This window comes from Benincasa hispida, chromosome 6 (assembly GCF_027475165.1).
Source record: "Benincasa hispida cultivar pf3 chromosome 6, pf3_genome.v1.1, whole genome shotgun sequence".
Taxonomy (NCBI): domain Eukaryota; kingdom Viridiplantae; phylum Streptophyta; class Magnoliopsida; order Cucurbitales; family Cucurbitaceae; genus Benincasa; species Benincasa hispida.
Window position 1 is genome coordinate 21,579,875 of NC_143483.1, and position 10,943 is coordinate 21,590,817.

The 10,943-nt window shown below is 41.4% G+C and overlaps 1 protein-coding gene across 1 annotated transcript; it reads left to right on the top strand.

Annotated features, from left to right (window-relative positions):
• Positions 1–8,618: 8,618 nt before the first annotated feature.
• On the top strand, positions 8,619–10,723 carry LOC120079150 (uncharacterized). The gene is made up of 3 exons (XM_039033326.2): positions 8,619–8,872; positions 9,091–9,181; positions 9,686–10,723. The coding sequence occupies exons 1-3, from the start codon at positions 8,619–8,621 to the stop codon at positions 10,721–10,723; spliced, it is 1,383 nt and encodes a 460-aa protein (XP_038889254.2).
• Positions 10,724–10,943: the final 220 nt, after the last annotated feature.

Below are 10,943 nucleotides of genomic sequence, written 5' to 3' on the forward strand. Positions count from 1 at the left end.
ATCATTCTAGACCTTATTTTGAGACATTTCCTTCTACAAATAGGTTTAGAAATGTCTTAACTTACTTACCTTAAAATTGTAGCCCATAACTTCACGTGGTTTGGCTAAAATCCTAAAATCATCAAGACTGGCCTAAACTTAGCCGGGAGCTCGAACCTTTTATCTTTACTTCAATCTCCAGCCTGATTCCTTGGAGCTTCTTCTCTGCCAGCCCTACCTTCAAAACTAGACACTTAGAGCTTTCAAATGGCTTTGGAATCACCCAAGGAAGCATTCCCCGTCTGAACTTGGGTTACAGTCTGTCCCCAACGCCTAGACAACACTGCACCTTCTGCCTTCTTGATCAACGCATGGTTTTGCTATCAATGTATACTTTTCATGATCAATGCAAAGCTTCTTCTAAATCTGCCCTCAAACCCTCTTCCTATTGTCCTTTGAAGAGAATTTGTGTTATGAACTGAAGAGAAGCCTTATGGTGGTATTTATAGGCCTTAGCAATCGATCCTCATCATCTCTTAAGGCTTCAACGTATGACACCTTCTACTTAAAAGCTTTTGAGTGTCTGCACCTTGTTTTGCCACCACCTACTTCCATGCCACTTCCTACTTGCATGAAGTTGCATTGTCTTCTTCATGCATAAGTCTCCTTTGCATGAAACCCTATTTGTCCACCTTCTTCTAACTTAAGCTCAAACTCTTCTTGGTTCAGCCACTTGTCCATCAGCCCATAGCTCTTCTTATTATCGCATACCCTTTATGGCCGCATGCTTACTTGATCATCGCATCACCCTCCTTTATGCCACACTAACCGCAAGTCATTTCAAGTCCTTACTTGGCCGCATACTCCTTTCCATGGCTCACCCTTGGCGCCACCTATCTCTTTGTTGGCCACATCCTTGGTCATCACTCAACCATCGCTCGGCCTATTGTCCACGCATGACACCATTGCATGCCAAACCTTGGGTCAAGCTAGGTCTCAAGCCACCACCTCATGGTTTATCTTATCATTGCCTAGCCTCATGCTAACGCATACTCTCATGACCAATGCAAGCATGCCCTTGTTTCTTGCCAACGCCCATAGCCACGTGCTGAAGACCAACGCACTCACCAACTAACCTCACAAGTCTTGTGTGCTGCAAGCCCCATCAACGTATAGACACTACCCTATGCGCCCATCATGGCTTGGCCCATCGCATAGCTTCATCGTGTAGCTCTTGCACGCATCAAATGCTCATCATCGCATACCTCAACGCACGCTGCCTTGTTCCATCGCATAGCTTCATTGTGTAGCTCTTGCACGCGTCGAATGCTCATCATCACATACCTCAACGCATGCTACCTTGTTCCATCGCATAGCTCCAACACACATCGAGTAGCCAGCGCCTTGTGCTTATCGCCATACACTGAACCATGCGTGCCCAGCCTCAATCGCTTAGCTTTGCACTCATCGTCTAGCACCTATGCTCATTGTCTAGTGCTACCATCTGGTGCTATCGTGCAACCTCACAAGTTGCTATGCGATCACCCTCATGTAACGCAACAACGCCCAGCCCCCACACTTGCGCGCAACCAAATACGTCCTACTCGCGCCTGGACCATCCTTGTCCCTCGATGGCTCTTCCTCGCTACTTCGTTGCCTCTTATCAACCCAGCGCATGAGCAGCCCATGTCACGCCAACGCTTAGGCAGCGCCTCATGCCAACGCTCGGCCAACATGAGTCCATCATGGTTTGACCCATTGCTTGGTGTCTTGGCTGCACACCCTATACCAATGCATAGTCCTTCATGCGTCCACTACTTACCCAACATGCCACCTCCAATGTCAAGACCAACGCATAGGCAACTTTCACCATGCACCTATGCCTCACAAGCCTCAATGCATGGTTGTCCTAGGCTTCAACACTTAGCCAAATTTCCACCTATTGAGCTCCAACTCAAAGCTACTCAAACATTTACTCCAATACTTAGAATTTTTCCTTCCCTTCAACATAAGATTTAAGTTATACTTGGTTAATTACTCTAATTACTTGCTTAAGTAGGGAAATTAGGAACCGAGTTTCACAATTACTTCCGCCTTAAGAAAAATTCGTCCTTGAAATTTGCTCGGACCTACTTCGATTTAAGGTTTTACAACAACCTTTGTCCCAAACCTTTATAACCTTGTCTATAACTACGTTTCTGCTGCGCTAATCTGATATTAACTTCCTTAGTTTGTCCAACGATACTTCTCCTAGCCATCTCTTAGCTAGTCGTCGAACCAAACTATCTACAAATAACTTTTCTATCTCAAACTCTAATTGAGAATAACTTAATTCATTCTTACCTTCCCCGACGGATCTTCAGGTAGCGTTGTGAGTTTCAGCTCAGGTTGTCTGCTAGGTCCGCCACTTTCGCTATTCCTCTTAGTCTCACTTTGACTAATTCCTAGGTTTCTCTTTAAACCTATGGAATCTGCTCTACCACACATCCCTCTGATTTTCCTGAACATAAACCTCAGGTTTTTCAAAACTTATGCGCTGATACCAACTTGTCACACCCCCTCCCGAGCCTAACTCTAAAACCTAAAAGGAGGCATGAGGATGGCAGATACCACCCTTTTGTGATACCTATTACCCATCTGAAACTTTTTTACTCATTAACCTTTAAACCATGGATATAAACAACAACTGTTTGGCTAAACTCATTTTACTACAAACAGTATATCGTTTTTATATTTCCCAGAATTATCTACAAAGTTTACAACAACAACTTAAAACCAAAAGTGTGGTTGTGGCGTGGCAGACTTTGACCTTAGCAGCACCCTGGAACTCTTCATCCTTTGCTACTAAGGAAAGAAAACATGAAAGAAAAGAATGTGCTTCAAGAAGCTCAGTGAGTGGTAAACAGCTTATAGAGTCTCTTTCAACTCATAAAAATACTAGCATATCACAAATACAAGGTTAACATCCAAACCTCAGTCTAGTATGAGTCTGTTCTCAACCCTACCTACACACACGGTAGATAGTTAAACTGATACTAATCATAATGCATACCATCTTGTGTTCCCTATGTGCACATAGATCCCTGCTTATGAGCTCAGAAGCTAGGCCCGTCGACCCTCTGACCATCCTATACGAGGTTCCTCCCACAGGCTCAGGAACTAGGCCTCATGGCCCCCTGACCATCCTATGAGATTCTGCTCCGGGCTCAGGAATTAGGTCTGCTGACCCCCTAACCATCCCAACCACATATTCTCATGTTCTTTTCGGCTACTCATTCACAACATGAACTCAAACATGAAATATATGCTTAAGACCTTAAAGGAAATACCACTCACTTTGATTTGTAGGAACCTCTCTCATATCAAGTTCCTTGGTCTCCCTTGGCTTCCTTTTGAATCCTAAATTCCGGATTCATTTCGAAGCTCAAATTACTCATCATTCCAGACCTTATTTTGAGACACTTCCTTCTACAAATAGGTCTAGAAATGTCTTTACCTTAATATCTCAGCCCATAAATCTTCGTGGTTTGGCCGGAATTTTCAAATCATCAAGACTGGCCCAAGCTTACCCAAGAGTTCGACCCTTCTGTTTTTTCTTCAGTCTCCAGCCTGATTCCTTTGAGCTTCTTCCATGGCAGCCATGCCTTCAAAACTAAATAATCGTAGCTTTCAAGTGGTTTTAAAATCACCTAAAACGCACGAGTAGTTTGGGAGCACTCCTCGTCTAAACTTGGGTTACAGTTTGTTCCCAACCCCTGGACAGCACCTGCACCTTCTGCCTTCTTGATCAACGCATTACTCACTACCTCTAGTAAGTCTCGTAGGACCCATACCTTTGGTGAACCCCGAAGGAGACACCACCTCTAATGAATCCTGAAAGAAACACAACCTTTGGTGAATCCCGAAGGAAACACAACCTCTGGTGAATCCTGAAGGAAAGCACCACCTCTAATGAATCCCGAAGGAAACACAACCTTTGGTGGATCCCGAAGGAAACCACCGCCTCTAGTGAGTCCCGAAGGACACAAAACCTTTGGTGAATTCCGAAGGAAAGCACCACCTCTAGTGAATCTCGAAGAACACACAATCTCTAGTGGGCATCTAACTAATTAGTGAGGATACTATCACAATCTCAACATCATAAGTATCATAACATGGTTCTATAACATACATATACATCTCATCATCATGGTTCTGTAACATACATATACATTTCGCCAGCCTAGTCCCATAACATGCATATACATCTCATCATCCTCAAATCAAATAGAAACTCATAAAACAAAAATATACTCAAATCATGCTAGCATTTGAATATCTTTAATGCATCTAGTCTTTTAAATCCTCATATCAGCAAGGCATACATAAACATCAAACCATCATCAAATCCTCAGTAAATCATAACTACATTGTCTGGCACATGGGCAGTTCCAGTAGTAAGATTACTAACTTCGATACAAGATTCAGATATCTATCCAAGCGGCAGTCTTCAATAATCAATCTTTGAATTCGATTCCCCAACGAAGCCTGAGCAACAACCACCCTCAAGATTCCAATCTCCAAAATCTTCCTTCAATCAGATCTTACTTCCAACTTTTAATCCTTTTCTCCATTAAAATTATCAATTCACAAAGAATTTAATTAACCACCTCCACGATGAAATTAATTATTGAAATTAATATCAAATTAAATTTGTGTGACATAACCTGCTTCCAAAATGAAATTAATTATTGACATTAATTTCAAATTAAATTTGTGTGACATAACTCAAACTAGATCTGAGTTGGAACTGGAAGCCGGGCTATGAGAGCTTAAGGCTACTTGGACTTCGAAAGAGGAGCCTTACACCTCAGGTGACGAACAGAGGAGTCATACCTTGAGGGGAGACATTGAACAAAGGAGTCATGTCTTAATCCTGGGAGCCACACTTCAGGTGTTGAACGGAGCGTCACACTTGAGGAAGGTGTTGGACAGAGAAGGCACACCTTAACCCTAAGATTGGTTGAGTAGGTCTAGGTGAGGGTAGTGGACGAAGGCATCGCATCTTAACCTAGGGATTGCTTAGAAGGTTGGAGCGAAGGTTTCCTTCCTTGGCCATACAGTGAACCAGTAGGGCTGGAATAGAGAATACAGCTTATGAGCCACTCTCATATGAGAAATAGCCAGTTATATTCTAGTGCGAATACATTGTGATGTATTATGTGACGATAATGTTTATGTGAATGTTATTTATGTTTTCAGCTAAAGCTTTCAGTATTGATTTCTAGTTTTAATGCATAGTTTATGTTTTTAAAAGCTAGTCATTCATTGGGCTTCTAGCTCATGTTTTCAAATGTTTCCCCCCACCTCCAGGTAGCAGTCACTTCCCAGAAGACATCTTTGTTGTTGCTCTGCCGCTAAAAGACTTAGGTTGATGGAAGACAGAACTGTTATTTTACTTTATGTTTGTACACATGTGTGGGTGTTCAGGGACTAGGACATGTTCTTGGGCTCATTGTGTAAAAGTTTGTATGTTGTAATGTAAATAGTCCTGTAAACCTTGTGTTATGTTAATATAATAAAATTGTGGTTAAACTGTGCTTTGAATGTTGTGATTGTATGTATTCAGGTTTGAATCAAGTTAAGAGGTTAAGTTAGACAGTAAGTGCCGGTGCTAGGCTGGTAACTGCTGCCGTCACATCTCCTTTCCAGGTTGAAAGGGTAACTGGGACAGGGTGTGACAAGTTGGTATTAGAGCGTAAGATTTTGGGAAGAAAGGGAAAATTTATGTATAAGTTTGAGTCCTTAGTGTGAGTCCCCGACATGTGTACTTCATAATCAGGTTAAAGATGCCGAGGAAAAGTGGCAGGCAGGGTGAGCAAACAGAGGAGGGGAATGCTGACCCTACCATTAGAAGTCTTGAAGGTGGAAAAAGACCAGAGTCATCAAGGAAAAGAGTTAGGAAACTGATAGCGGTCGAAACGACTACTGAAGAGGAGTTGAGTATTTCGCAAGCAAGGATAGACCCTCAGTTAGAAAATCAGGTATTTAACAGGATGGCCCAAAGGTTGGTTGCCAGTATGAGTTCAGCACAGTCAAACCTAGAGAAAAGGTACAGTATTGAAAGGCTCAAAGCTCTAGAAGCCACTACGTTTGAAGGTACCACCGACCCGGTAGATGCCAAGATATGGTTAAGTTTGATTGAAAAGTGTTTTGATGTGATGGAATGCCCTGAAGACCAGAAGGTTCGGTTTGCAACATTTCTGTTTCAGAAGGAAGCGGAGAAGTGGTGGAGAGTGATAGCCGCCAGGAGAAACAGTTCAGAAATTTTGTTGTGGTCTGAGTTCAGAAAACTCTTTGAGGATAAGTATTATCCTAGCTCATACAAAGAATCTAAGAGGGAGGAGTTTCTCAAGTTAGTTCAAGGGTCAACGATAGTAGCTGAATATGAGCAAAAGTATACAGAATTATCCCAATATGCCCTTCCTATTATAACAGATGAGAAAGATCGGTGTAGAAAGTTTGAGAACGGACTCAGGAAGGAAATCCGTACTCCAGTCACCTTAATAGCTAACTGGATGGATTTCAATCAGTTAGTGGAAATAGCTATGAGAGTTGAGAAAAGTTTAACTGAAAAAGCACAGGAAAGAAAGATGAACGAGGGACAACAATGACGAAGGTGCATAAAGAGGAAAAAGAAAGGGTAGATGGCGTAGTTGAGGAAGCTGAGAAACCCTTATGTTCGAATTGTGATAAGCATCATTGGGGAATATGTTACTAATAACTTGTAGAAATACAAGTTATTGTCTATCAAAAGTTGAAACAATTAAGGTTTTCAATGATAAAATCTCATCATTCTTAGAGAAAACGCATGGAATTACTCAAACACTACTAAACTTGTGTAAAAGAATGTTTATTTCTGAAAGCTACGTCACTAACGCATATTATTGCAGGATTTCAACAAAGATTCTAAGTGTCGTAGGTGAAGCTAATGCATGCACATGCGTCGGAGGGATTTCACGCAATAAAGGTTCCTTGACTTAAGCTGTTTGTGTCAAATCACCACTTGCAAGCATAGACATCTGACTGACGGCGTCTGAAAAGTGTCTGAATGTCAGGCGACTGACCAGGGTATGGAATTTAATGCTGCCCCATCATCAAATTGGTGAAAAGCAACGCCTATAAATAGATGAAATCCCACCAGAAGAAGGGTAATCAGCTCATTGTATATAATTTTGAAAACCAGAAATACTCAAAGCTTTGTTGCTGCTACAAGAAGAACACAAAGGGAAAAGATCCATCTCCACCATTGATCAAGGAGTGAAGGAGACCTAGCTCGAGAGAGAACTTTCCTCTATTTCTTCCACAATTTGGTTGTACACGAATTTAAATTGAGCCAAAGAGGACAAGAGATTATACTCTGTGGCTTGATTCTTTTCTTTTCATCTCAATTCTACTCTCTTCATCTCATTCGATTAAGTATTGACATTGTAAAGACAATCTGGCTCTTTATGAATTCACATTTTTGATCAATTACACTTTACTACTATTTATTTCTTGCTATATGTTAAATGCATCCATGACTTCATGCAAGTTCAATTTCCAAATGCTTAAGCCAACATAATTACTTGGTAAAAGTTATTTTAGCTTGAATTATTCGAGAGAACATCTAGAGATAGAGGTACTAGTGTTTCATTACATTTTGTGATTAACGCATGCATCCTAGAGATAGGAATTTGTGTGGCATTCGCATTGAGAAGTGCTGAATAGAAGTTAAGCAGAAACCTAACGCATTAACGCATACTTGAATTATAAGCAAGCAAAGTTCATTTTCATCCACACCACATTCTTGCACGTGTACATCTCACTTAGATCAACGCATACCATTTTCACTGCACCATTTTCATATGAACCCTGTTTTCCACTTGACCTTTTGCATCTTCTTGTACGCACGCAGCTACTTAGTGTAGATAAAAACTCATTCAACATTTACTTTGGATTCTTCTACATTAGCTACAACATAAGCCCAGCGTTAGCTCTGATTTAAATCCCTGAGTTTGACCCTGAACTTACTAGGAACCTAAATTAGATTTATACTTAGATCCGATTCAGGAAAACTTGAACGCATAAAGAGGAGTGTCACACATCCCTGCACGCATCACTAACACATCATCAACACATCATTTACACTTCACCCTATTTTCCCACTTTCCTCACACAATGAACTCCTAAGTTCGCATCATGAGGAACACGAACAAGTTTTTGGCGTCGTTGCTGGAGATTTAGCAATAAAAGTAACCAGAAATTTTGCTTGTATCTTTTGTAAGAAACTTAAAAATGAGGGAGTATTACAAGCTAAGTCGAAGCTTCTAAATGTTTTATGAGAAGGGAAAACACTCCTGAACTCATATACGACCCCGAAGTTGAAAGGACCTTCCGACGAAGAAACCAAACTAATCATCGTCATAGGTTAAGGCAACAACAATTCAGATAGAAAATCAGGCAACAACAAATGATGGACGAGCAACTAAACCATAACTTAGCTCAATGGCTAGCCAATGCTGCTCAAAATTCAATCATAATGGCGAATAGTAGTACGCGTCCCATGCGGGAGTATGCGTCTCCTGTTGTATGATTTCTCACCAGGGATTATATATCCAATGCCGAATGGGACAAGATTTGAGATGAAATCTGTAATGCTACAAATGCTTCAAACAGCTGACCAGTTTGGAGGTGCTCGTGGAGAAGACCCTCACGCCCACATGAAATGCTTCCTAGAGACGTGCAATTCGTTTTTGATTCCTGGAATCACCCCAGAAGCTATCAGGCTATCCTTATTTCCATATTCTCTGCGTGATGACGCAAAGAAATGGGCGAGTTCTTTGGAGCCTTGGGAGATAACAACTTGGGAAAAGTTAGTGGAAAAATTTATTCAAAAATGTTTCCCACCCACCACTAACGCAAAAAGGCGGAGAGAAATAATGAACTTTAAGCAAGAAGAATTTCAAACTTTGAGTGCCGCGTGAGAGCACTTCAAAGGAATGGTCAAGATCTATCCCAATCACGGATTACCTTTAATTGTCCAGATGGAAACCTTTTATGGAGGATTGAATAGAGCATCTTAAATGGCAGCCACGAAGCTGCAACTTACAGTATCATGGATAAATCTTACAACGAAGCTAAGGAAATACTAGACCGCATCGCCAAGCATAATATGGAATGGGTAGATGATACTTATGACGCAAGAGCAGATAGGAGAAGACGCTCTTAGAATGTAAACTCTATTGATTCTAATGCAATAGCCATGCTTTCTGCACAAATGGCTACTATGACAAACCTTTTACAAAATATATCACCGGGGAACGCATCAAACACACAAAAGGTAAATCAAGTGGAAACATTCGTACAGCCCATGGTTAGCTGTGTGGGTTATGGAGATCCTCATTCCTACACCAACTACCTGCAGAATCCGCAGTCAGTCTACTTTATTAAAAACAACCCATTCTCGAACACCTATAATCTCGGATGGAGGAACCATCCAAATTTTTCTTGAGGAGGTCACCAACAGGAGCAACACCAGCTAGGGGTAAATCAGTAGCATAGGCATGGACCACCACCCAGATTCCAGCCATCTCAGCAGCTTCACCAACAATCTTTCAATAGAAGAGGTCATGCGTCGAGTTCAACTTCTCCCCTTGAAAACCTCTTAAAGGAATATATCGCACAGAATGACGCATTGTTAAAAAGCCAAGCGTCATCCATTAGAAATCTGGAGATACAAGTGGGGCAAATTGCTAGTGAGCTAAAGAATCGGCCGCCAAAGGTCCTACCCAGCAATACAGAAACTCCGGGAAATAGTAACAGAAAAGAGCAATGTCATGCGGTGACATTACGAAGTGGCAAATCTCTTGTGAAAAGAACAGTGAACCCAAGAAATAATAATCCTTCAACTAAGCACACAACGCGTCCAAAGGCATTTGAAGATCAAGAAGAACGAACGTCTGACTCCACAAGTCATCCCAATCCGAGCACGTCAAATGCAGGAGCACTTGCGGTGCAGCTAAAAGCACCATTTCCCATACGCTTGCTGAAGAAGAATGATGAGCAGCAGTTCAAGCGTTTTCTTGAACTTATAAGGAACATGCGCATTAACATCCCACTTATAGAGGTCTTGGAACAAATGCTCAAGTATGTAAAATTTCTAAAGGATATTTTGACGAAGAAAAGAAGAGTTAGTGAGACAAAAGTAATTGCTCTAATGCAAGAGTGCAATGCATTAGTCGGCAACAACTTACCCAAGAAACAGAAGGATCCGGGAAGCTTCACAGTCCCGTACTCAATCGAAGGATTAGATGTGGGACATGCCTTGTATGATCTGGGAGCCAGCATCAAATTCATACACCTCTCAATTTTCAAGAAATTAGGAACTGGTGAAGCACAACCCACTTCTGTAATGTTTCAACTCGCTGATAGAACAATCACATATCCTGAAGGAAAGATTGAAGATGTTCTAGTGAAAGTTGACAAGTTCATATTCCCAGCGGATTTCATTACCATTGATTATGAAGCAGACAGGGATGTGCCAATCATTCTTGGATGCCCTTTTCTTGCCACTAGGAAAATGCTAATAGACGTGCATAAGGGAGAACAAACCATGCACGTAGATAACCAAGAAATGAAATTTAATGTGTTAAAAGCATTAAAATTTTCGGATGATGAACAATGTCAACTTAGCAACTCAATAGAATTGCCTGAAGAAGAATAAGCGAACCAAGTTTGTGAGGTCCTTACGTTGGGAGAAACCATGAAGAAATTCGGGCCGCTAAGTCTGAGTGAGTGGCAGACTAAGCCAATGCGTCCATCATTGGAGGAACCACCAGAACTAGAATTGAAACCTTTACCTGACCATCTTAAATATGCTTTTGAGTGGCAGACTAAGCCAATGCGTCCATCATTGGAGGAACCACCAGAACTAGAATTGAAAC